General features: G+C 41.6%; 5 protein-coding genes across 7 annotated transcripts; 3 read left to right on the forward strand and 2 right to left on the reverse strand.

Annotated features, from left to right (window-relative positions):
• Nucleotides 1-5,772, forward strand: rcvrn2 (recoverin 2). The gene is made up of 3 exons (XM_042108338.1): nt 1-605; nt 4,427-4,538; nt 4,953-5,772. The coding sequence occupies exons 1-3, from the start codon at nt 225-227 to the stop codon at nt 5,036-5,038; spliced, it is 579 nt and encodes a 192-aa protein (XP_041964272.1). The 5' UTR covers nt 1-224; the 3' UTR covers nt 5,039-5,772.
• Nucleotides 5,773-6,543: 771 nt separating this feature from the next.
• Nucleotides 6,544-12,420, reverse strand: si:ch211-149k23.9 (germ cell-specific gene 1-like protein). Of its 2 annotated transcripts, XM_042108333.1 has the most exons (7): nt 11,851-12,420; nt 10,124-10,312; nt 8,370-8,561; nt 8,160-8,207; nt 7,910-8,062; nt 7,627-7,738; nt 6,544-7,207 (listed from the first exon to the last, which is right to left on the reverse strand). In XM_042108333.1, the coding sequence occupies exons 2-7, from the start codon at nt 10,305-10,307 to the stop codon at nt 6,823-6,825; spliced, it is 1,074 nt and encodes a 357-aa protein (XP_041964267.1). In that variant the 5' UTR covers nt 10,308-10,312; nt 11,851-12,420; the 3' UTR covers nt 6,544-6,822. The 2 variants fall into 2 exon arrangements, with proteins under 2 accessions (XP_041964267.1, XP_041964266.1); XM_042108332.1 differs by lacking the exon at nt 11,851-12,420 and having other exon boundaries at nt 10,124-10,319.
• Nucleotides 12,421-12,530: 110 nt separating this feature from the next.
• On the reverse strand, nt 12,531-15,820 carry atg12 (ATG12 autophagy related 12 homolog (S. cerevisiae)). The gene is made up of 4 exons (XM_042108339.1): nt 15,676-15,820; nt 14,931-15,067; nt 14,718-14,780; nt 12,531-12,741 (listed from the first exon to the last, which is right to left on the reverse strand). The coding sequence occupies exons 1-4, from the start codon at nt 15,818-15,820 to the stop codon at nt 12,682-12,684; spliced, it is 405 nt and encodes a 134-aa protein (XP_041964273.1). The 3' UTR covers nt 12,531-12,681.
• Nucleotides 15,821-16,167: 347 nt separating this feature from the next.
• Nucleotides 16,168-19,312, forward strand: isoc2 (isochorismatase domain containing 2). Of its 2 annotated transcripts, none has more exons than XM_042108337.1 (6): nt 16,168-16,324; nt 16,459-16,608; nt 16,743-16,955; nt 18,194-18,264; nt 18,358-18,475; nt 18,981-19,312. In XM_042108337.1, exons 2-6 carry the CDS (start codon nt 16,537-16,539, stop codon nt 19,044-19,046), a joined length of 540 nt encoding a protein of 179 aa, XP_041964271.1. In that variant the 5' UTR covers nt 16,168-16,324; nt 16,459-16,536; the 3' UTR covers nt 19,047-19,312. The 2 variants fall into 2 exon arrangements, with proteins under 2 accessions (XP_041964271.1, XP_041964270.1); XM_042108336.1 differs by having other exon boundaries at nt 16,484-16,608.
• Nucleotides 19,313-19,439: 127 nt separating this feature from the next.
• On the forward strand, nt 19,440-25,050 carry foxj2 (forkhead box J2). Its single transcript, XM_042108330.1, has 10 exons — nt 19,440-19,860; nt 20,156-20,476; nt 20,989-21,063; nt 21,272-21,352; nt 21,447-21,566; nt 21,646-21,805; nt 21,950-22,084; nt 22,186-22,314; nt 23,609-23,935; nt 24,503-25,050. The coding sequence occupies exons 2-10, from the start codon at nt 20,174-20,176 to the stop codon at nt 24,595-24,597; spliced, it is 1,425 nt and encodes a 474-aa protein (XP_041964264.1). The 5' UTR covers nt 19,440-19,860; nt 20,156-20,173; the 3' UTR covers nt 24,598-25,050.
• The last annotated feature ends 1,404 nt before the right edge of the window (nt 25,051-26,454 follow it).

Genomic DNA, 26,454 nt, shown 5'->3' on the forward strand with positions numbered 1-26,454 from the left:
TCTTGGGAACTTATGATTCCCTCAGTAGTTATCACTGGTAGGTCCAGCAAGTGAACGGTCAGTCGATCCGGAAAGCCTTGTGCACTGCAACTTGTCTGGACTAGAGGTCTGATTTCTGAGACAGTGAAGAAGATTCAACTTGGGTAGACCTGAGTGGACTTTTTTCCCCCCTCTGATAGCAGGCTTCACCAAAGGGTGCGCCAACTCCACATCCACAGCACAAGATGGGAAACTCAAAAAGCAGCGCCATGTCTAAGGAGATCCTGGAGGATCTGAAGCTGCACACCAAATTCTCAGAGAACGAGTTGTCCCAATGGTACGAGAACTTCCAGAAGACGTGCCCCAGTGGACGCATCAACCCAGAAGAGTTTGAGGCCATCTACGCACGCTTTTTCCCTGATAGTGATGCAAAGACATACGCTCAGCATGTCTTCCGTTCCTTTGACACCAACGATGATGGAACACTGGACTTCAAGGAGTATATCATTGCCCTACACATGACCTCAGGTGGAAAGACACAGCGGAAACTAGAGTGGGCTTTCTCACTGTTCGATGTGGACAAGAATGGCTATATCACCAAGTCAGAAGTGGGAGAGATCTGCCAAGTGAGTTTCATCAGGGTTACTCTGGTGGGATGCTTTGAAATTTCAATTGCATGTATTGTAGTAGACGTAACTTAAATACTTAAAAGATGTTCCAGGTTGTGCACAGGCGCGCGGGAACCTATTTTTGACCAAGGGTGCTGAATAACAAAAATAATGGATGTCCGACAATTCCACGATCCGCCCACCCCCCCCAGGACATATTTAGGATTTTGAATGCTAAATACGTCATTTTAGTGCGGTGTGCGGGTGATAGCGAGAAGTTTTAGAAAAGTCCTGGGCAGCCACAAATTCCAATGTTCCGCGACAGCACTCCGAGTCCACTGCGCCCACCCTAACCCCCACATAAGCGCACTTGACATCGTTAGCCTCACTATAGCTAAGGAAAATTACTTTTCTGATCGTCAAAACCACACCAGAGATGTTAGGCTTTAAATATAGGCTAATAATCAGGCTGCAATGATCTCGCAAATAATTTCTGAATAGCCTAAAGTGTGTCGTCTTCACAGCAAGTAGCCTATGTGTCCTAATAATTTCTATCTTAGCGACTAGGATAGTGAAATGATTTCACTAGCTATGCATTTATTATTTTTGCAAAACTGTAAAAGTTTCTTTCAGCTTATCCATGGTTTTTGAACGTGTAAATCGCATAGAATATGTAGGCCTATATCAACCGTAGGCCTACACACTTGATCGCTATCACATAGATGAAACCACGCTACGGTTCTTACAGTCACGTTCACGTTGATCTCTATAACTGTTAATTTTTAGTAGCCTATATTCGAACCTATCCATAACCCTTTTTTGCTATTTGACTCATCATTTCACATACAAAAATATAAATAATGTCAGACAGCGAATTAGTAATTATTTAAAAATATATATAATATTTTTTTGAAAATCTATATGCTGCAGCACCCCCCCTTCCCGCGCCCTTGGTTGTGCATAGCCACTTAGAGTAATTCAGAGAATTATGGGGCTAAGATCCTTTTGAGCAGATCTTAATGTAGGTCAGCATCTTTGCTATGGATTTACATTCGTTTCTCACTCTGAGGAATCCTATGGCAGAAAACTGTATTCAAGGCCTCAGGTGTTCCTTTCTATTTTCAATCAAAATAAGACACAACCTGTTTTTGTTTTGTTTTAAAGAAAACTTGTTTACTATTTTGAGCACGCCTCGTAGGCAGTAATCTACTGAGTCAAAGCTACTGAGTCTGAAGCAATGTTTACTTAAACCATGTGATCATTAATAGTAATGTTGAACACTGGGTTTTGTTTTGGGCCAAGTAATTTATTTGTAGAGGTATATTAGACAAGAAAAGTGGAAAATAGGAAGTGGAAGCTTGGTACTTTTTGTTCTTTGTTGATCCTTACTTTCCCCAATGATATTGCTTTGTGTTTCAGTGATTGTAACAAGGAATTGAGTAGGCAATATTAAGGGTCAGGCCCTGGTCTAGTATTTTTATGACTCATTATGAGTTATTCATATCCTATTATTAAGAATCTTGAAAACATCACACATCAGTAACCCATTGAGATAGTGCCATTACATCTGAAATCTCTTTAAAATTGAACAGGATTTCAGCCAAAAACTAGGTTGCTTTTGGGCAGTGAATTACAAATGTGATGTGCAAAAACATTCCAAGTCCATTACTGAGGTATTACTATCATAAGAATTGGGCTTCAGTGTTTGGTTTGTTGCTTGTTGTTTGTTGTTTGTTGTTGTAAACAACATGTATGATCAAAATCAGGAAAAGGGTCATAGTAAGGGCCATGGACATTGAGTTTCTAAGCATGAATGTTAACATTTTTAAGAAGGATAGGATACGTGTATGTTTGGTCAGTTGTGATGTAGGCTACACATCCTTTTCACCAGAGATATTCCTCTCCCTGGCCATGTGTAGAGGCTCATATATCACAACTCCAGCACCTTCCATAAGAATTGTGAGATAGGAGGAGAGAGATAGTGATATACCCTGCTATATATCAGAGCTTAGCAGCACCAGAGAGCAGCTTGTTTCTCCGCCTGTGGCTTGGCCATGGCCCTAATCTACCCTAATCTGTCTTTAAGCGCCTGAGTCAAGTGCTCTTTTCCTATCTGCTGCTCACTTTAAGAGTGCTGGCCTGGTTCCTTATCTGATTCCTTACTCCGTAATTACATTCAGACAGCCACCCCATTTGTTACTTTGTTATACTGCTTCAGAAAGGAATCTCTCACGCTTAGCCTACTCGAAAATGTCCTTAAATATTCTCAGATGTGAGAGTGACTGAAATCAAGATTGAACTTTACAGCAGTCTCCAGTTTTAAACACATGGCGCTGTAATGGTAACTGTGGCCTTTCACCACATGCTCCACAAACAATTTCTGTATGCTTAACAAATATCCAATCTAAGAGTAGATGTGATATTCTTCAATGGGCAGAATTACCTAGAACAAGATGTTTATTTTAAATGTTTCAAACATTTAACCAACAAATATTGCTTATTTTCACATAGAGTGGAATTTATTATATAGACCTAGTTTGTTCCATAAAGAACCATCAATTGCTCTGGGAGTTTATTACTTACACAGAGTGATGTTTTCTGTTGGATACTTTGTAAAGGAGAAACCCCTGCTCCATCCTCAGTATATGATTAGGACTCACAGGGTTTCATTGTTTTAAAAAATCACTGTGCTTACAGAAAAACAATGTCTAACTGATAGTACTGAAACATGTTGGGGCAGCAAAGCTACTGGCATGTGGCAGAGTTAGGGACTAACAGCATCCCAGCAGTTTACCCGTTAGTCATTTGCAAGTAGTATATTCTCAAAAGGTCCATGCCTTGGTTGTTGAACAAATACAGATTTCCTGTGGTCAACCAGTAGCCTGACGAGCCAAACCCACATTAAAATGTAGGGTCTGGGCACTCACCGTTCGCAGTGCTCAGTCCGAGGGGCGGGATAATCGGTTGTCTTTCAAATTCCCTCTGCACGCAAAAGGACAGCGGCAGCGCTATGAGTCCCATGCGTTTCCCACCAGCGGAGCTAGTTGGTTAGTTCAAACGTTTGACAACTTGGTAAAAAGCTTAACTCGTGTCACACTTTTCGCCAACAGCAACATCCATCTTATTTGTTTTCAAGTAGCAGGGAATTCAAGCCAAACCGTTGAAACTCTGCCATCAATCATTATGTAAAGCCCACCTAACGACTCTATACACGATTTGATTAGCCTGATAGAAGTTTAATTTTTCGAGTTCACAAGCCAACGGAGAGTTGCTAGATTTCTAGGCTAGTCAACCAGTGTGTGAGGCACAAAACTTGCATACAAAAGTGAGCTTCCACCTCTTAATGCTTCTATGTGCAAAGATCGCTCCAATATTTTGGGGTTACCCTTTTCTGAAAAACATTATACCATGTGCAATTGTGTGTATCCTTATAGTGAGAGCTTTGGTACAGTTTTGCAGCAATATGGTGATATGAAATGACCCATAATTACATTAATCTGATAGAAGTGTGATGACCCACCATTGTTTTAGGGGTGGGACATTTTTCAGTTTGCACTGCTTTAGTGTACAGTAGGCTACTCAACAGTTAGTGTTACAAAGATACACAGGTTCAATTGGCACACTGCACTATTGCTTATAGACAATGACCTCCTGGCCTCCCCCCTGTGGTCACATTTGTTACTACAAGGGTCATATCAGCATCAGGATGCTGTGTGTATGCCTGTGAGTAAACTGGCAGTACCAGATGTGTTCCTTATAGGGCTTGAGGAGGACTCCAATTTAAATTATCTGAACTAAAATAATTTAAATAATTCAAAAATATGTTATGACTTTCTTAGGCCATCTTCAAGCTGATCCCCAAAGAAGACCAGGAAAAACTCCCAGCAGATGAGAACACCCCAGAGAAGAGAGCAGAAAAGCTGTGGTCATATTTCAACAAGAAGGACAATGGTAAAGTCACTCCTCTTTCACTAAAGCACTATGGGAGTTTTTTTAGGGCCATGGCCGTTATGTGTCAAAGGTTTAGAAATATGGTATTTCTAAATGCCTGCCTGTTCTATAGTCACTAAGGACTTGCAAGCAGCAGATCACCATGTGGATGGTTAATAATACATACAGTAGACAGTGTATATTATACAATTTATATGAGAGCTAAGTTGAGAGTTACAGTATGAAAGTTAAGTTTGATGCTGATTTTTACTGCACTGCAATCTGCAAAGCCAATCTAAATGTATCTTTTCAGAATTTAAGAAAATATCTTTGAATTGTCCACATTTCTATTTTATCTATTAATTGTATGAGGAGGTAGTGTTTGTTAATTGAATCAAATGTTAATAGCATTCTTTCTATTTGTCTTTTCCCTAGAACGCCTTGCGGAGGGTGAATTCATCCAAGGGGTGCTGGAAAATGAAAATGCATTACGTCTCATTCAGTACGAACCCATGAAATGAACACCACCTTTTCGTCCTCTTGCTCTGTATCGTTCTTCCCTCTGTGGTTCAGGCATGCCATCACTTCCATCATCTTCATTTTGCATGCATGTGTTCTCTCCCTCTCTCCAAACTCTTTTCATTGTGTCCCTTTGTTTCGCTGTGACAGATTTATCATGGTTATGCACATGAGCCAAACCATAGACAGTCAATGCTTTTTACGGCTTACTGCTGGTGTCATAGGCAACATATTCACAGAGCATATAGGTATGAACCAAATAAAATGCAGTCATGCTCGGTGCTTGCTTTACATTCACTGTTCAGGGACAGGGCTGCCAGACCGAGCTTACACTTCAAGATATTGTCATATACAGTTGGAAACTATGTCATTTGTGGGTCAGTAATACCAGGTGTGTAAATTATAATGACAAATGAAATGTTAAGATAATGTTAAGTAACATGTTAATGTTAAGCCACAGAACAGTTTCATTATAATTAAAGTTAAGTAACAAATCTTGATTCGGCTGATTAGGTCCTCTTGTGATACCAATGCAAACTCATACAAGCCTTTTCTGCAACTGATTATAAAGGGTCAGGCTATTATACTAAAAGACAAAAAAATCATTACAGATGTAGATCAGCCATTAGAATGTTGAAATGTTAGCTAAGGCTATAGTATTTTTATTTTTCCAGAATCTTTGTTTTTAAAACGATAGGCATTAAAACCTATAATAAAGTTTTCCGATAAACTGTCAGTTCATCTCACTTTTTTCTGCTTGAGTGCTCAGAGAGAGTAAATAAATAGTTGACAGATTGACCTAGACAGTTTAATACATTTTTGTTTACAGAATGGACAGAGGTAATGAATGCCTGTAGCAATATTTACAGTTAATCCAGGATTATCAGTGCATGCCAATGCTAAAGTTAAATTATCTATTGGGTTTGGTGTGTGTATATGTAAGTAATGTGCTTACAATTATCTACAGTAGAAGTCTACTTTGCGTGTGTGTGTGTGTGCTGGTGGGGACTAGGTCACCTCAGGCATTTCGTAACCTCGTGTTTATGGTGTCTCCATCTCCTCTCTTCTCTTGATTCTACATCCAACTCAGGATTACAGACATAATCTTGTGTTCAACATCTGAGAACAGACTTACAAAAAATCTCCTGTTTTCAGCCCCCCCCCCCCCCCCCTCTTTCCACTAATCTCTGTCAGTGCATGTGTTATTCTTCCTGTCAGGTTGTACATCCACTCTCACTATTGTCCACTCAGTACACAAGGAGCCGGTAAAATCCCACAGGCCAACCACTGGACAAAGAGGCAAAAATGAAGGAGAGGGCAATGGAAATGGCTCCACAGAGAGAGAAACATGTCCTGTTACTCCCCTAGCACACAAGCAAAACACACAAAATATCAAAGCCCAGCGCAGCTACAGTCAAATGCCTGACATGCAAATTAAATTATTTCAAAGTATGCATCAGGCCTCATGCAGGCACCTCTTTTGACATAAAAACAATGTAGGCATATCTGCAAGTAAACACAAACTCCTTCATTTTACAAACAATCACTGCATAACAGTCAATGCATGTAAACCTGTAATTTATTTTTCTTATATTAGGCTAGCCTATTACACTTCTTACAGTAGTAACACAAATGTTACAACATGTCCAACAGTGAACAATCCACGGCATCTAGGATCCCACAGCCACTAGAGTATATTGTTATTTCAGGTTAGCATCTGTTCCAAGCTCCAAGCACGTGGCTAAATCATCAGCCCCTTCAAATGTTCCAAATTTCTCTTGTTTTTCTAACAAGGTGAGTCTGTTCTCTCTCTCTCCATGGCCTCCTCCATTTCATCCATTTCTCTCTCGCAATCCTCACATCCGTCCGGGCCACATCCGCCCACCAGGACCAGGGTGGGCACCTCCCCGTCCTCCTCCCCCACCACTCCCATGGTCCCGTCCGGCGACCACATGGTGTCCATGATGCCTTCGGGGCACTGCAGGAGGCTGCTGACGGAGTAGAGGGTGCCCCCGGGCACCACCTCGTCATAGGAGGGCGCGTGGGTGGCGGCGCGCGCCTCCTCCAGGCGGAGCCTCTGCCTGTGCTTCAGCTCGATGATGGTCTTGGTGTAGGAGTTGAGCGTGAAGACAGCAGCGCCCATGCAGCAGCTGAAGGACACCCAGGCCAACCTGAGGAGGGCGGAGAGGAAGACTGTGAGCAAGTGAGGAAGACGTCCACTTGTAGCAGAGGCGAATTGAGCTAGCATGCTAGTTGCGTGTGGTAAATTCTCACACCCCTAACCTTAAGAACGCTTCTAACCGCTGAGTTGGGAGCCTGGGCATTTGGGCTCAGTGGTTAGAGCGTTCGACTCCCATGCCGGTGTGTTGAGGTGGTGGGTTCGAGGGCCAAGAGCAGCGAACCGACCGACCTCTACATACTCATAGAGCCACTTTAGGCAATTCTGAAGCCAAAAGTGTTCTGTGACGGGTACTGACCCAACTGATGTTGGTGTAAAGTAGGCCTACTGTGCATCATACTGTGCACCATAACCATTGTGAGAGAGAATGAGTTATAATATAATGGTGAATATGTAAGCATGAAAACTCACGCAAATGACCAGCCATAGTCCCATTCCTGAGGCCTCCAGTCTTTAGGCCCTACAATCACAGTCATCTGGAACACGGTGGTGTACATCATATGAGCCATCATCCCCATCAGGCCTAAAAAGTTTGTAAGATTGCATTACGTTGTTTTACAGCAAACTTAAGTGTATGCGTCCAAAGTCACAGTCCAAACTTAGGTTCATGGTTCCAAAATATGACTGAAGATGGAACAGAGTTGCAGAGTTGCATTCTCTCAGAGAGACAGTCACTAAGTTTAGTCCCACTCACCAGACAGCACAGTGCAGACAGCGGCGAAAGCGTTAATTTTGAGTGCATGCATCTCCTTATGGGAACACAGCACCTCCAACCACATCAGTAGGAAACCCATACCCAGCAGAGTGATGTACATGAACTCCGATATCATGGACAACCACAGAACTCCTGCACAGGAGGCAAGGGAATGTAAATAGTAAACTATATACTGTTTAAGCTATTCTGAGAACAACACACATGACACACACGGACCACATTTCCTTACCATGGGTTTCTCCTGGTGTTAGTCCGAAGAAACTGCGGCACCTCTCACCTACAAAAGATCATTCCAGGCATGTCACATAATAAAAAACAAAACAAACATTTGTTTCTTACGCCAATTACAGAAGATCTGCAACTGATTTTCTCAATTTGCATTTGTCAGGGCAACATTTCCCTTATTAATAAGTGTGCCAATGAACTCATATAAACTCACCATCCGCATGTTTTTCACAGGACTCCCAGAATCCTGTGTGGAAGTAGCGGAACATGTATTTGTCCTCCCCGGTCTCCCAGATGTAGTGGACGGCATTGGCTAATTGCCTCTGGCGTATTTTGGCCAGCTCCTCCCTCCGCTTTGGTGACAATGTCCGATTGGATGGGCCCCTAGGGTCAGGCGTGGGAGACTCTGCAGTACACAAGTTTAACATGAAGCAACCCCAAGCTTTGCTAGGAAACATTACCAAAATAGAGGTGAGCAAATACAATTAAAAGCTCATATGACGCATCATTAATGCAATGCTCTTTCAAATAGCTGCCATGCCTACAGCTAATTCTGTTAAACTATTTGCCATGTCTGTTGTCATTTCACAGAACACAACCATATTAAATGTCTTAGGGTTAGAGATTCAACCAGGCATACCAGAGGGCACTCAGAAAGAGCTTGCAACTGATTTTTTAGAAGTGTAAGTGCCAGACAAGGAATGGGTAAAATGTATTACTACATTACAGTTATGTTTATTACGTCATCTTAGTACAGTCAATTCATAAAATTCAAAGCACAGCTAGTTAGGCTCCAGTCTTTAGGTTTTGCAAATTTTGCAAAAAATGATGCTACAGTAACATGGGGTACTATCCAGTCAAGTCTACACTGATTTTGCTAACATGTGATACTGTCCAGTCAAATCTACACTGATTTCTGAGGGATTTCTGAGGGTGACATCAAAATATACTTGAATTTCAATCTGCATCGATCTTGGCAGTAAAGTGAATATAATAAGGGTCATCAAATCTACAATCACTTCCTTAAAAAGTCCTGCCAAAAGCTAGTCCACAGACACTACCTTCAATCTTATACAAGACTGCCAAAAGCTAGTCCACAGACACCTTGACTCTTATACAAGACTGCCAAAGGCTAGTCCACAGACACTACCTTCACTCTTATACAAGACTGCCAAAGGCTAGTCCACAGACACTACCTTCACTCTTATACAAGACTGCCAGGTGTGCTCCAGCTGTGTCTGTGTTTTGCAGGGGGGGGGGAATCCTAAACCTGACAAATCCTGCAGCGTGAAGGGATTAAAGCATGTGAGAGCTATGAGCTCTGTCAATCTCTTCAAGGCTTAAGGACATCTGCTGAGGAAATAAAGACCAGAGTAAAACCTTAAACCCCTGTCCTATACTGTAATATACTGAAGACTTTTAATAATGCAGTAGTCCTATTGAGCTACTGGAAGTTACATCCTCACTCCATTAGTCCACAAGTACATTTTATCCCAGACATGGGGAAATTAATCAACTCTAACTGATGTGTTCAACCCTATCTGACCTCCAGCTTGGAGATCATGCATGACTTATTAATGCCCCTGTGCTCTTTGCCCACGTGGTGATTGGCTCTGGAACACATCTGGCCACATCTGCACCACACCCAGGCTAGATCCTCCCAAGGGTCAGCTGCTACCTGACTTATTTTTTCACCCGGAGGAGGGTGAACCGCATCATGACCTTACAGATGACCTTTAGTGTGGCGACTTCTGAGGACAAGGACTGCCTTATCCAACCACATACATTATTTTGAATACGCCAGTAGACAGAGGTAGACAAGCCTTTATGTTCGGTAGAGTGAGGAATTGTCATTCTTTCAGTAAATGTTACCCTTAGATTGTCACTGAATATTACAGGTGGCCTTGAATCATCTGATTACAAAAACTGCAGTCTGACACCAAACAATAAGCTATGGTGGCCCTTTACCCGTAGTGTAGGGTTCACTGTTGTTCTGCCCACAGTTCTTCATCTTGACAGGCGACAGGCAGAGAGGCTTGACCACCTTGTGTGTTCCCTCGCACCAGTAGGATGTGCAGAAGGCCAGCACAGACAGAGCCAGTGCCAGAGAGGTCAGCGACAGGGAGAGAAGGGACCGAGAGCGGCGGGACATGTGTTCTAACATGGTGGAAGTGAACAAGGGACAGGGGTACCAGAAGTGACCAAGGGAGAGAATAGAGAGAAGGTACACACACACAGTGAAAGGGGGAAGTCAAAACTATGGAGTAAATACTAAAAGCAAGAGAATGAGAGAAAAGATTAAAGAAGGTATGGTGAGGAACAGTGCAGATGGATTAGGAAATGGAAGTGATTAACATGTGGTACAGTTGTATAGTGAGGCAGAGAGTTGGGGGGAGGGGGAATCATGTATGTACAAGACAATGCAAAGTCCGGCGACTGGGGAAAAACAGCAGATGGGTAGCACAAATGAACAAGGGGGATTTATCTTTGCCGAGGGTCAACCCAGGGGAGACCTCGGCAACCCGGACATATGCCTCATGGGACTTCTATCTATGTTATCCTATTACGTATATCTGTAACAGACAGTTCAGCTGAGCCATGAACTAGTTCTCTACCAAGAATGCCCACCCTCAAAAAACAATGAGACCAAGTAGGCTGAGCTACCACCGTTACCATTCATGGTATAGTGCACATTAGTTAGCAATTTGCTACGCAAATTTAACACGTGGTTGTGGCTGGTTAGTTGATGCATTATTCTCCGTCATATGGTGCCTAAGGATATCCTGCTTCCTCTTTAACCTCTGCTACAGATAAGATGCTTTATTTCCTTCATTAGTGGGGACATCATTGAATGACAAAGTATAGGATTGGAGCCACTGTTAGGCAAAGTCAGTCTGTCAGGCTATTTCCAAAGCCCTGGTTTGTTTATGTGTTTATCTGTCATACAGAGATGAGTAAATTATAGGAGTCTATCCACCTTAATGACTTCTCCTGCTTTAGAAAACATTATTTCCCTCACTTAAGATTATGATGGAATTAAAGATGCTGTAAGACTGGAGGGGGGTGAGAGAGTGGGAAAAATATCAAAGGATTAGATTTTTGATGACATGATTGGTCAATCTCCTGATTTAAATCTAACTTTACATGTAATCCATATTAATCTGCTTTAATCTGTTTGTACTAGGTGTGTGTGTGTGTGTGTGTGTCTGGGTGGGAAGGGAAGTAAGGGAATAGCAATGGAAGGGCATAGGCTGCTTTCCCCTTCAATATCTTCAGGGAATTCTGTATGGTAATAAAAATTGATGAGCATTGATGATAATTTGTAATTTTAAATGGAGGGAAACCAAAATGTTGTCTCAGTGCTATATCGTTCACAGTCATGACGTAATGTACAAGAAAATGTTCAAGATGGCAGGACAACGCAAAATTGGATTCAAAATTTCAGACTATGATCTACGAGGATTAAAATGTTTAATAATGCATTTCTTAACTTTTTTTACACTCAATTCTTTAATTTTTTACACACTTATTGTCAAATTAAATCAGTCATTGTGGATAAAGTTTCTTTGCATGTAATGTACTTTATGTATTTTCTTTAATACATGCAGTTTTCAATAGTCATCAAACCATCATTAGTCAAATTTGGAAATAAATTCACAAGATCAAAAGTAACATTTAAAATCTGAAATACCTACCTTTTGCATGCTTTGCTCAACCGCAAACAACTTGCTTTCATTAGATGTTACATCCTTAGACTGCAAAATCACTGCTGCGACACTTTAAACAAATTCTGTCAAATTCATCCTCCTGTATTGCTGCGGTGCTTCTCCGACAAAAAGAATAGAGATGACCTTCACCTTTCGCACTGACTGCGACATTCCTCCACCCGCTCACTTACTCGCCTTGATTCAGGTCTTCCCTCGTTTTTTTTTATTTTTAGCAATCCTCCCCCTTCACCCCATCCCGGTCCTCCTTGGGAATTGGTGTTCGAGACCCACCCAGATTTCATGTAATCCCTCCAAGTCCATCTGTTGCTGCACTTTCTTTTTCAACATCCACATCTTAAATTCTCTCGATCTTCCCTTTGATGTTCCATTCTCACTTAACATTTAACACATGCCTTTGTAGCTTTATGGAGCTTTGTACACAGAACACAGATATTATACTGAGGCTGCATATTGCTCTTTCACATCCAATCATTTCCAAAAGAGCTTAAGCAATCTGAAGATGAATCCGAACATGATAACCGTGCTAAACGCAATGCTTCAACACAACAATTATGTGAGCTTTTCAGATTATGTCCCACAAATGAGTTTTTTTTTTTTTTGCATTAAAACCATGTCCCACCAAATTCACCAGTGTTATAACCAAAGGATGAGAAACATGGAATTTATTTACACTTTACACTTTGTTATTTACATAAAAACAACATATTGACAACATAAACAATTAACACAGGATAAAAATGTGTTTGCTTTTGTGTGAGTAAGTGTGAATGAGATCACATAAAACTAAGTCATGATGGATCAGCCCCAGGCTTGGGATTTACAGTAGTGGAGAACCAACTTCCCATCACTGCTGAAACACTAGAAAAACAAAAACAACAATTTACTTGTTAATTCAGTCTATATATGGCCTGATTGAATTAACCTTAATTGGCAGTTTTGCAATGTCACTTACAAAAAAAAAACGTAATTTTCTTAAATGATATCTAATGGTCTAAATCAAAATACCCAACTTTGGTCATTTTCTCATATGATATTTTAGAGTGCTTCCTTTCCTGATATTAGAGTGCTTCCTCTCCTAACACACCTAACAATCTAACACACCTAGCATGCATTTCCCATGCACTTTCTTTCTTCCTTTCTTCTACCACCATCTCCTTTGACTACACTTTGACTAATACTTCTGCATTCTCATCCACTAGTAGTAGTATTGCTGAGGTCTCCTTTGTAATATAGCTTGAATGTTAATCGTCATTTTGTAGATCCCTTTCAATAAAATCATCTGCTAAATGAATAAATATGAATTACAAAAAAATCGGACTTGTTCACTTGTAGCCCCCTCTTGAGATTTACTGGTATAACTGCAGAATCCTGGATGCTTTAACTGCAGAATCCTGGATGCACATTAGCATGTGCTCTTGAGACTGATGCACTACTGATGCATATAAGCCTCTGCAGTGCATATAAGACCACATTAGCATGTGCTCTTGAGACTGATGCACTACTGATGCATATAGCCTCTGTAGTGCATATAAGACCACATTAGCATGTGCTCTTGAGACTGATGCACTACTGATGCATATAGCCTCTGTAGTGCATATAAGACCACATTAGCATGTGCTCTTGAGACTGATGCACTACTGATGAATATAGCCTCTGTAGTGCATATAAGACCACATTAGCATGTGCTCTTGAGACTGATGCACTACTGATGCATATAGCCTCTGTAGTGCATATAAGACCACATTAGCATGTGCTCTTGAGACTGGTCTACTGATGCATAGCCTCTGTAGTACATATAAGACCATGTCTACACTGCCTTGACACCAGAGAGGTTAATATTCTTATTAAAACTGCTGACAAAATGGCCAGATATTAGCCAAGTTCTGCACTCTCCCCTCCTCTATATGTCTTAGTCCTACAGAGTAAACCTCTAACGACTGACCACAAAGGCAGAGAGATAAAGTCACAGCACCTATTACGAGCCAGTACCAATATGTCCTCTGTTGTATCTCTGTAAACTAGCATGACCCAATGTCGCTACACTTGGAGACATAGACTGGCACAACACTTCTGCTGGATTTTGTTTTTTTAAGGACGTTCACTGAAAGGAGCTGCAAAAGAGATATCTCAGGTTGCTGAACAAGCAAGCCATTGGCTATAGCTGAGGCGCTCACAGACTACTTGCGGTCATGTTGTAGCATGAGCGGACTCAGATATGAAATCTTGTTGCTGTGTTTCTGGAGGAATACTTGTTGATGCAGGTCCAGGACGCCAGACACCACTGTTCACCACACAACCTTCTGGAAGTCTTCTGGGCCTAATTCAACAAAACACCTCTCAAGGAAGGTGCCTGCTTGATAACCCCAGTGAAATTTGTATGGAGGCTGCTCTATTGGTGATGTTTTAAGCACACAAAGGTTGCCTTGATAGTGATTTTGTATGACTTTGGTTCTTCTTTGGACATTCAGGCTACTAGCAGAGTATGTTGTATCATGAAGAAGGGCCTTTATGGATTCTGGGTACAACATGTGGCATGGTTGTAACTGCCCCCAGTCAACTGTGCATAGTGGTTGTATCCTGTGTCATATTGTGTAATGTTAAATAGGCTTGGTTGTCCACAACACAAATAATTTAATACCTCTCTTACCTGAAATTAACTTCCCTGACTAAAAATGACACCATGTAATTACTAAGGTCAATATTTCTAGCTCACATGTGGCTGGGAACCTGCATGTGGGCAGGTTTTTAAATTGCATTTGAAAACATACAGTATATGCAGATATTCTAACAATGTCTTCTTGATTATTAGTACAATTTAGTAGTCAACCCCTTACCTCAAAAAGAATTCCTACTTCTTGGTCAGGTGATGGCGCAAAGGACTGATTGACATATATAAACTGTGGAAGAGACATTTAAAGACATCTTCCATTATTCCGGTCAACTTTATGCTATTTTGGAAAACAATTCACATATTCACTAAAATACAAAGCAATGAAATATACGGAGCATCCAGTAGGAACTGATAGAGAAATAGAAAAGTGTCTTACCAGTTGTTCACTAGGCTCAAGTTTTAGAAATCGTGAGATAAACTGTGACAGGGACTGCACTGTTCTTCCACGTTCCACAGACCACTTCTTGGTCTTCATAATGGGAGCGTCCCCAACAGCCTTCAGCAACACATCAACTGTAAAGAAAAGGCATTCTCATGTTATGTATGGATACTGCAGACAACATTAAGAGGTGCACCCTTTCAGACAACTGCCGTGACATCAATACAAGCCCTAAGATGGGCCAAAGATAGCTGTAGACTACATGGCAACACTATAATGATGATAAAAAAAAAAAAAAACAGAATATATGCTCTGGTCACATGAACGCAATATGAGTATGACGCAGAAAAGCATTATATTCTAATTCATCTAAAAGAGATAACTCTCGTAAGCAAAACAGAAACACAACAAATAACAAAAGCTTCCCCAGGAATGAGAAGTGTAGCCTACTTCTGCGCACCTTTAGGTGTTGCATTTTTGAAACCATGATAACTTTGTATATTCACATGACAAAAACAAGGCAATATGACATATAAGTTCCACCCCAAACGATTTCTGCCACAACCATTGGACAATTCGTAGCTATCTATCCGTTCATACGTTGGAAGAAATGTTCGTCAAAATGAAATACGGAAGTAGAACGCAGTCCAGCTAGCTAGTTTGCAACATAGCTGGCCTGATGATGGTAGCTAAATTTAGCGAAAGAAATTACATTTGTAAACGCTAATGTGAAAATAATTACTCTTTTTCTTTTCATCTGCAGTTCCGGAGTCCTCATTCGGAGGCTGTTGTGTAGGTGGCTCTTCTTTTTGTGTTTCTGTTGGAGAGTCAGCATTATCTGACATCTTCGCAAAGGTATCTGCGTTGGAGGAGTGCAAATTTGACATGACGTCACAGCAAGAGTCTTCGGTTGTTGCTTTCAGATGGTTGAAAAATCTGTCAATCCAAATAACCCATGCTAATGCGTGTTTTCTAACTGGTTGAGAGATATTAAGTCCTGCCCATCAGTACTGCTGTTTTGTTCGCGCACCTCAACATGCGTCAGAAAACTGCATGGTATTTCGAACACTGTCTGGTGGGCTTTCATGTCAGTTTTACATAAGTCAAGATATCCAAACAAACTAAAAGGTCCACGTTTACACCATTGTAATACCCTCGAAGGCAGGTTTTGTTTTCAACCTATATTCTGTCGTCGTGTTGGGAATCGCCTGTCTGGAAGCAGCGTCGTCTTGAGGAAGTCCTTACTAAATAACTGAATGTCATTTTAGAACTTTCCAATAAGAAAAGGGGGCGGAAACTTTGATACTGAAAATACCAGTTAATCAATCTCTACAACAGTGACCTGACCTGTCTTCGTCCAAACGTTCCTTGTGGTCACCTTGTCGTCAGCAGTAAGTTTATGGGGCTTGTGGCTTTTATGGATTTACTCATGAAATCAAACACTGAATTCGGGCAATGTAGCTAATTCTTTAATCTTGTATGCTAGGACTGACACTGTTTGAAATTAATGTGTTGTTGTATTCAGACATATTATCAAATCTCACTTGCAGTGGGGAGCATTGGAAGACTTTCGACCAAAGGAACTGTACTGTTGCTTTGTGACATGCAGGAAAAATTCCGTCCGACTATTTTCCAGTTCACCAACATTGTGGGCAACGCAGCTAGAGTGCTGCAGGTGAGGATCAGTCCAAGTATTATCTAATGCAGATGTGGCTTGTTTTCTTCAAGCGAATAGAGTATTACAACGTCCTCACATTCAAAAGAAGCCATCGATTCACTTCACTTACCTCAGTTTCTCTTCTCTCACAGGCTTGCCGGGCTCTTAGCATCCCTCCCATTGTAACAGAGCAGTATCCCAAAGGGCTGGGTCCCACTGTGCCAGAGCTGGGGGCCTCAGACTTGAAGCCTCACGCTAAGACCAAGTTCTCCATGCTGACTGAGGAGGTGCAGAGTGAGCTAAAGTCACTTGGGGACCCCAAGAAGGCCATCCTGTGTGGAATTGAGGCTCAAGCTTGCATTGCGGTATGCTGTTGCCTTGATTCTTAACCGTAAACAGTTGCAGAGCATTGTTTTGAGTGCAGTATATCAAGCTGAAGTCTCATATTTTTTCTGGTGAGACTTGTCTTTTTCAAAATAGGTCACCCACAAGATTTGTGCAGATCCGAGGAGAAATTATTTAAGAAGTTGGGGGAGAGGGAGTAGAAGAGGAAGACTAGAAGTAGAAGACAATGTAAGAGAAGGTGCCGCACACTCCAAGTTCAAGAAATAATGTTTAATCGGTGATAACGTTTCGGCCTACAAGGCCTTCATCAGATAGCATAAACATTATTTCTTGAGTGTGCGGTACCTTCTTTCAGGGATGGATTACTGCACGGGCCTACCGGGCCCAGGTCCAGGGGCCCAAGGGGTCAGGGTCAGGGGGCCCTGAAGCCCAAGCCATTGCATGGAGTCATTGCCTCAATATAAACAAATCAGGATGTAGGCTATGAATCTGATTGAATTAAAGTACTGGCCATCCCCAAAATGCACCAGAATACAGGAAATCACATCAAACAAATTAAAAATGTTCAAACCCCCCCTCCCACACATATGCGACAATTAGTGGGGGGCTCTTAATACATCTGGGCCCAGGGGCCCAAAAGTTTATAATCCGTTCATGCCTTCTTTCTCTTACATTGGATTTACACACCGGCAGCAAGCACCTCGTCTTGGTGTGCGTTACACCTCTCCTCCATAGAAGTAGAAGACACCCTCAGTTTACTTACAATTCTCCATAGAAGTAGAAGACACACTCAGTTTACTTACAATTCTCAAGGGATGTAACCAGTGGTAAAATTAAACTTATACATTAATACGTTATACATTAAGCTCTTACGGAAACCCATCTTCTAAAACAAGATTTTTGTGTGTTAACGTATAAAGGTTGCCCCATTTTTAGGATTCATTTGACAGGATAGGTAGGATGACAGAAATGAGTGAGGGAGAGAGATGGTGAGTGGGTTTGGGAAATGACCCAAGACCGGACTCGACCCTGGGTCCCCCTGGACACTGAGCCCGTTTGTGGTAGAGACGCTGACGCCAAAGATTGTATATAGGCGCCTACTACAATCTTTGCTACCACTGTGATACAGCTCCTCCGTTCTTACCTTTTAGACCCCTTATCTGTTTGCATCCCTAATCAAACACAACAACAGGGAAGATCGCTTACTAATGACACTAGTAAAATTGTAATAATTTTTACCTGCCTATTTTTCTTTTAGTGCACAACCTTTGACCTCCTGGACAGAGGCATAGAGGTGCATATTGTGGCAGATGCTGTGTCCTCACGGAGGTACCTGACACATTACACACAGACTCACATGACTATTAGTATTGTAATCGCTTAAAAATGGACTATGGGTGTACATTTGCTTATCTCTTCCAGTCAGACGGACCGGTTGTTTGCACTGTCTCGTCTGAAGCAGAGTGGAGCTTTTCTAACCACAACTGAGGGATTGCTGCTGCAACTGGTGCAGGATGCCAAGCATCCCAACTTCAAAGAGGTATGGAAATGCTGTATGTCCCAAGCGCTTCTCAGATGGATAACCAGAACAACATAAGGCATATGTTCTCCAGTCAGAGTACTGCATTGCAGAGCAGGTGTTCTTCCAAGAAAAGCTGACAAAACTAAAACAAAATACAGCAGAATGTATCCTCTTTAACAACTTACCATTTGCTTGTAATACTTTTAAAAATAAAAAAAGTAAATGCTTTGTAATTATTTAATGAGTAATGATGTTTAAAATGACACAATTGTCTAATGGAATGTCAAAAAAGACAAGCTGCTAAATATGTATGCTTTTGAAAATATATGCTTCACAGCATAAATAGCATAATTGTATGCTGTTGTAAAGTATATAAAGTGGCAACACTAACATTTGGCTTGCGGGGTAAAGGGCAGCGGTCTATGGCTTCTGGGGGAAGGGTCAGTGTATGGACAGGCAGATCAGCCAGAGGCCTCATCTGGCAGCGGTGATGATGTTATCTGTCCTCTACCTCTGTCCACAGATCCAGAAGCTGCTGGCCCACCCCTCGCCTGACACCGGCCTGGTGTCCTTCTTCAGCTCGCTGTGAGGAGCAGGGACAGGGCTGTCGCCACAACAAGTGCTTTCCACATCGTTTTAATGTATGCACTCTGAAATGTGACAACAATAAAACCTGTTTGGTAGAGAGCTGGGTCAAACAAATTGTGATTGTTCTAAGCGGACAGTCTACTTTAAGTTCAGAAATATCTCCATTGTAATCTTGTAAATTTTAAGAGATGTATGCAGTCTAATATTTATCTAATAAAATAAGTTTTAAAAGGGGAAAAAAAGAATTAAAGATTGTTTCATGTTGCACTTAAGTATTAATGTCATTACTTCTGTAAAATGTACACTGACGCTAGGAAAGTTCAAATATAATTTTTACTCCCCCTGGTGTCAACTCCCTATAGGGTGTCTGACTCCATATCTAGCAAAAACTCACATTGGACCAGGAAGTGTTTCGGTTGCACTGAGTGCAAGGGTGTGTTACCATTCCAGAGAGGTGGAGAGAGAGGGAGGGAGCAAAAGAGAAAGAGAAGAAGTGGATACATACTGATGTCACACAGTAGGAGGAGCATATGACTCTCACAGGACTGAAAAAGAAGGGGAGGAGAAAGCCAGCGCACGAAAAAGGAAGTTTTTTTTCCCTCCTTAATACTTTTTGACCGTCTAAATTAAAACAAAACAACCAAACGCGTCGAGTCCAATCATTGAAAATGATGAAAGTGCCTCTCACTGGCTGAGCAGCTGAGGAAAACAAACGGAAGAAATATAAGGACAGAGCTCGACTCGGAGCCTTGCACGACTGATGACAGCATTAAAAATTGACACTGTGAAGCCTGGGGCCTGTTGACAGGGGAGAAGTAAGTTAACCTCTCTCTGCTAATTATCACTGAGGCTATTTGGAAGGAATGTGTGGAAACTTGTCCATTACATCAGTGCTGTACAATGTTTTGATACTCTACTGCACTTCTGCTTTTATGACAAGAGGAACTGATCAAGAAAAAGGAACTTGTTTTCTTAATAAATAAATCTGTACCAACTTTGGGTTTAATCATGGTTTGAAAAGGGTTAGCGTCAAAGGGATGCTTTTACAATGTGTACCATTTTGTGCAGAACTGAGTAGATCGACAGTGAAGTCTGCTTTATGTCCAACAGAGTGACCGGCATATAATAATGACCTCAGAACTGGACTCCAGTTTAACCAGCATAGACTGGCTCCCACAGCTGGGCCTAAGCACTCTACGCTCAGGCAAACAGCGCGTGGAGAAGGAGAAGAGGAGAGAGAGAGACATTCCTCCCTGCATTCCCTCGGCCCCATCTCCCTCCAACTCCAAAGGGAAGCCTCCTCACAGCTATGCCACGCTCATTGCAATGGCGATCCGTGCAGCCCCTGATGGCAAACTCAGTTTGAATGACATTTACACTTGGATCAGCGACACATTCCCTTACTACAGCAGGGTCGGACGAGGATGGAAGGTAGGATATGCAAACATACAGCTCCAGATCCATACAAACAGCATAGCTGCATTAAGTGTTGTTGGAGACATGGATATGGAGAGGGTCTAACACCAGAGTGATTGGAGATGCATGTCTGGGGAAAACACAGACCTCTCCAGTTATCCCTTCTGTTACCTCCTCTGAAGAATGCATCCATGGGGAAGAGCCACTAACATGCCTTGCCGAGTGGATTTAACTGTTACCAGGAAACTCTCCCAGAGTGCACAGTGCTGTCTTTGGAAAACAATGCCTTCATAGTCACGTGTTTGTATTTTGGGTTAAATATCCTAGCATAAACATGTATCAGGCACAGATGTTAACACTACAGACAGAAGTGTAAATTTGACTTGATGGCTTTCTTCATTTCAGTTGCATAATAAATTACCTGATGTAACTGGTCCTGATGTACCATATTTACCATATGCATTAATGTATTGACACACGCTTTTATGCCAACAGTGACATTAGTGTTGTGATACTTAAATTCACAGAATTCAATTCGACATAACCTGTCCCTGAATAAGTGTTTCCGAAAGGTCCCACGGCCCCAGAATGATCCAGGAAAGGTAATGTAACATACTTGGTAAACAATCAAATCTGTAAACTCGATCTTGAAATGTTATTTTATTCATTTCAGCTAATGCACTTCAAGCCATTTGGAAAGGCTAATTCAAGAGTTTTTTTGGTCTTAGCAAGTCTTTGAATAGTTAAACAACAAAAATACCAAAGATACCTCTTCAAGTTTCTCCTTTAAATATCTTAATACCTTTAAAGGGTTCTTACTGGACAATGGATGGACCCCCTGAACCCCAAGAGCCAAGAGGAATTAAACGTCCATATCCCACAGAATCTGAGGTGATTTTCTCACCATTCATCCACATTTCAAACATCATTTCAGTAATGTAACTTCATTGAGGATTTGTTGTAACGACTGGCTCTAATCCTACAGGCCCAGGTCACTCAGAGACCAGCTGTACAGGAAGTGAGGCCCCAACCCCTTCAGGTTCAGCCTGAATATGTCCCCCCACAGCCTACCCAGAAGAATGTGATGTCACCTCCACCCTTCAAGGTATATGACGTCTTTAAAGCCACATGTATCCCACATGTGTCACGCTTTACTTACAGAGTGTTTATTTGTGTTACCACAGCAACGTGCACCCCCTCTGGCATCCCCATCGGTTCTTCTTCCGGCACATTCCATGAACGACCCCCCTTCGCGCTTCCCCTTCACGGATCTCAACATGCCGGACCTGTACGCCTCTTTCCAGTCCCTCTGCCGGAACATGAGAGAGCGAGTTGCCTCACAATGTAAGTTTGATGGAAAGACACACAAAGGCCAGAATGTCCATGTACTTTGTATTTGGACAAAGCTAGCTATTCCAGTGCGTGGTACATCTTTTTGTCCTCATGCTCATCACACCATGGTCTTTCTGGAATGTTCCTTGTTTGTAGCGGATGCTGTGCCTTTGTATGGGATGAATAATGACAGTGCCCCGCTGCACACTCCAATCCTCTCTCCACTGTCTCCACAACCTTGTCAGAACCCAAACCCAAACCCTGAGCCAGAACGACCAATACAAAATACTGGTGAGCAAACACTATTTTAGGAAAGTTATGCTTAACATGGTTTGCCAGCCAATGTCTTTCTGTACATTTTATTCTCTCTTCCTCCATCAATTCTCCCAAAGGCTTGTCTTTAGTATACCCCCCTGCAGTTGTGCCTCCAGACTGGTTAAGCAACGCTGATTCTTTAAAAGAGAGTTTCAGGATCGCAAACAGCCTGGACTGGTCGAACATAGACCTCTCCAGTCACCCTGGTTAGTTGAAGTTTTTTCAGTTTGAAATGCCTATATGCTTTACAAAAGTTCTCTTTCTTGCATGTAATGAAATATGACTGATATACATACTGTAGGTCTTTCTGGGGTTGGTGTGAGTGTGGTCAGTTTAAATAGTGTTACATTAATCATGTTGTAGTCATCATTTTAGTGAAGGTAATTCAAGTTAAGTGGGAGATGTACAGTGCAACCAGGAAGTTTTCAGACCCTTTCAAGTTTTCCACATTTTGTAATGTTTCAGACTCATCTTAAAATGGATTTTTTCCCCCTCATCAATCTACACAAAATACTCCAATACTCCAAAAAATAGAAGGTGTCTGGAGTGTAAATTTATAAAAAAATAAAAGACAAAAAATATTCAATTTACATAAGTATTCAGACCCTTTGTTATGACGCTTACAGTTGAGCTCTGGTGCATCCTACTTCTGTCAGTGGTCCTTGAGATGTTTCTAGAACTTGACTGGAGTCCACCTGTTCCTAAATTAATTCGTTGGACATTATTAGGAGAGGCACACGTCTGTCTATATAAGGTCTCATGACAGTTGATGGTGTATGTCAGAGTGAAAACCAAGCCACGAGGTCGAGAGAACTGTGCGTAGATCTGCGAGTCAGGATTGTGTCAACACACCGATCTGGGGAAGGGTACAAGAAAATGTCTGCAGCATTGGAAGTGCCCAAGAGCACAGTAGTCTCCATCATTCTCAAATGGAAAAGATTTGGAACAACCAACAGTCTTCCTAGATCTGGACGCCCAGCCAAACTGAGTAATTGGGGACAAAGGGCCTTGGTCAGACAGGTAACCAAGGACCCAATGGTCACTATGAATGAGATCCAGAGCTCCTTTGTGAAGATAGAAGCGTACAGAAGGACAACCATCAGTGCAGCTCAGTGCTTGGTTACTTCCACACATGCCTTTGGGAATCGTGGCCAAATAGTTAAATCTTCATTTCATCAGACCAGAGGAAATGACTTCTCATGGTCTGAGAGTCGTTCAGGTCTCATCTGGCCACTCTAGCATAAAGGCCTGATTAGTGGAGTGCTGCACTGATGGTTGTCCTTCTGTACGCTTCTCTCATCTTCACAAAGGAACTCTGGATCTCAGGAGAATCTCCTGGAGTATTGGAGTATTTTGTGTAGATTGATGAGGGGAAAAAAATAATTGAATGCATTTAAAGATGAATCTGAAACATAACAAAATGTGGAAATCTTGAAAGGGTCTGAAAACTTTCTGGATGCACTGTAGGTTTCATACACTTCACCTGATCTTCTTTTCCAGACCTTGTGGAGAGCATGAGACAGGCTGAGCTCTGTGACTGGGCCCTGGACCCGGCCCTCTTCACCTCGCTCTGCGACTCTCTGAACCGCTTCTTCACTCAGAAGGGCTTGATCGCATCCCCCTCTGGCAGCCCCTCCACTCTGGGTCCTCCAGCCACTCTTCCTATGACTCTCTTGCCTTGCACAGCACCCACGCTGGCGAGTCTGACTAACCCCTCGCCACTGGCCTACCCCTCTGTCAGTGGGCCAGGCGCCCAGGGCATCAGGAGGAGCCTGACCCCCCAGACCCAGAACCAGCCGGTCACCAACCAGCACATGTCACCAAAGGGTAGGACGTCTTCTGTGTCAAACACTGCTCCTGTAGTCTGTTTATAGAGGTGGATTATAGAGCAGGAATGTATGAAATAGCAAGTTAATAAGGGACAAATACAGTCAATAATTTGAAAGATCATATTTCTGTCCAAGCTTTACACATGTGTTAATATGATTATTTGTGCCTTTTTACAATTCAGTTACATGTAGGGAAAAGTTAATAGAGAAGTACCAGTATGAGCATAATCCAATTATTATCCACATCATAGGTTGGATAAATTACAGTTGTGTACAGTAGTGTAATGTTTATGGTTATCATTGTTATTCATTCTCTTTAGTCCATTAACATATATAGATATTTTTTTATTTGGGTAATATGACTTTACTATAAACTGTTAATTGTAATGCAATGCAGTATTTACTGATGTCATTGTTAGTCACTTTGGACAAACCCATCTGCTTAGAACCATAAATATAAACATACATAATTAGCATATACAATGTAGGTTTAATCCAAAAATGAATGTCTTGGATTTTTGGATTAATCCTATCCATTTTTGGATTATACATTTGTGTCCCACAGCTGTCCATTCCCCAACAATGATACGATCACCAATGAAGCATACCAACAGCGAGGAGATTCAAGATGACTTTGATTGGGATTCGTTGATTGTGTAAGGATCCTTGCCTATATGACAAAAAGACTGCAGCACAGACCAACACGTTACACTAATAGTGTTGAACATCCTTCAGAGTAGAGTGAGAGGATGGCCTAACTGCCCTGGTTAAACTACAGTAAGTGCATGTGCAGTAAATGGCAGAGTTTGTGACACCAACTGACATGACATGACAGGTTGGCAGAGCCTGGTGGAATTCAGTTGAGTCAGGCAAAACATAAGAGTTGATCAAGCAGCTGACTGGCTGAAATACTGTATGCTGAAAAAATGCATGATATCTTTACCCATTTCAGCTGTCTTTTTTCAGAAATGCAAACTTTATATTACCATAAAATGGCATAACTGTACTTTAACTGTATTGTAAGTGATTGTTGTGAATGGTTTTGTGACTACCCTGACACTTATTAGTTTGTTAGTTTGTTAATGCAATAAAACATACCATCTTCTGATGCTTGAGCATGGTCTGATTGCAAATCACTGCAGTGAGGGGTAAGATGAAAGCATCATTACTGCCATGACTCAGAGGACGCCACTGTAGAGTCTGTTATGCAGCATGTTCACATGGCCTGAACCCAGAGGCTGAAAGCTCTCATTACTCCAGTGTTCTTCACATCAGCTGCATCACACATTGAATACTACTGCCACTTGAATCTTAAACATGCATAAAGTTTACTCTGTAAACTAGGGCCATATATTTTAAATAATAATCTTCTCAAAATTGAAGTAATGAAAAAAAACATCATATGAGGCATATGAAAAAAGATCATAACTGAAAGCGCATGAAGGAAACAACAGTGAATTTAACTGGAAGATGTGAAATCATGTCGTTGTTGAAATAACAGAACAATTATCATGTACAGTGAGAGAAAAAGGCCTTCATGTATAGCCATCTTGTGCCAGTGATCACAGTCTCTTCTATGACTATTGATGAAATATTAATAAAGCACACCAAGGATTGTTGCGAGTTGCTGATTTTCTGGATGTTGAAAAAGTGTAGTCACTGTGACTCCGTCTGTTTAATTAAGATGAAGTTGCGGCCTTCAAGATAAACAATGATATATCTTGAAGGTCACCTAAATTGAAGAGATATGCATATGTTACCAGACTGTGCAACACTTTTTTTCTCATTTACAAATTAAATATTAATCATATATATTCAAGACCATTCTAGACATTAAAGCCAGCCCAGCAAAGTGCTGATCAAATGTGAATTTCCACACTACATGTTTTATCATAGATGTGGCAGGAAGTTAGATATAGATGAATAGTAGAGGATTACAGGGTATAATTGATGGTGCTGATAAGACCATAAATGACCACAGCAGCAACAAAGAGAAATGACTGAAGAATTTGTTGGTAAAAAGATGAGTGTGGAGGAGGGTGGGTCTGGAACGACACTACGGTTGAGTCTTCTTGAGGTCTTGTGGGCCTAATTCAAGAAACACCAATGTTTGCTTGATAACCCGTTGAAATGCTCACAAATGTTGCTCTATTGGTGATGCAGGCTATTTATGCACATAGGTTGCTTTGTTGATTTGTTTCTTTGGTTAGGCATTCAAGCCCCTGTAAGTACATTTGATACTGTGAGGGAGGAGGGCTATTATGGATCCTGGGTAGAATATACAGCATGTTTACAAACTGTGCATTGCTGTTGTATCCTGAGTCATGCTGTGCAAGGTTAATAGGTTTGGTTGCTGTTCGGCCGCTGTGGGAAATCCCCTACCTTCAGCACAAGGAAATTTAACACCTCTCCTGTATCTGAAATTAGATCAGGCTGGAAAATACGTATCACGACACAAACATATTAGAGTGTGACAGTGAAAAATCAGAACAGTGCAAACTGAAATGCCCAAATCAA

Source organism: Alosa sapidissima, chromosome 10, assembly GCF_018492685.1.
Source record: "Alosa sapidissima isolate fAloSap1 chromosome 10, fAloSap1.pri, whole genome shotgun sequence".
In the NCBI taxonomy this organism is placed as follows: Eukaryota; Metazoa; Chordata; class Actinopteri; order Clupeiformes; family Clupeidae; genus Alosa; species Alosa sapidissima.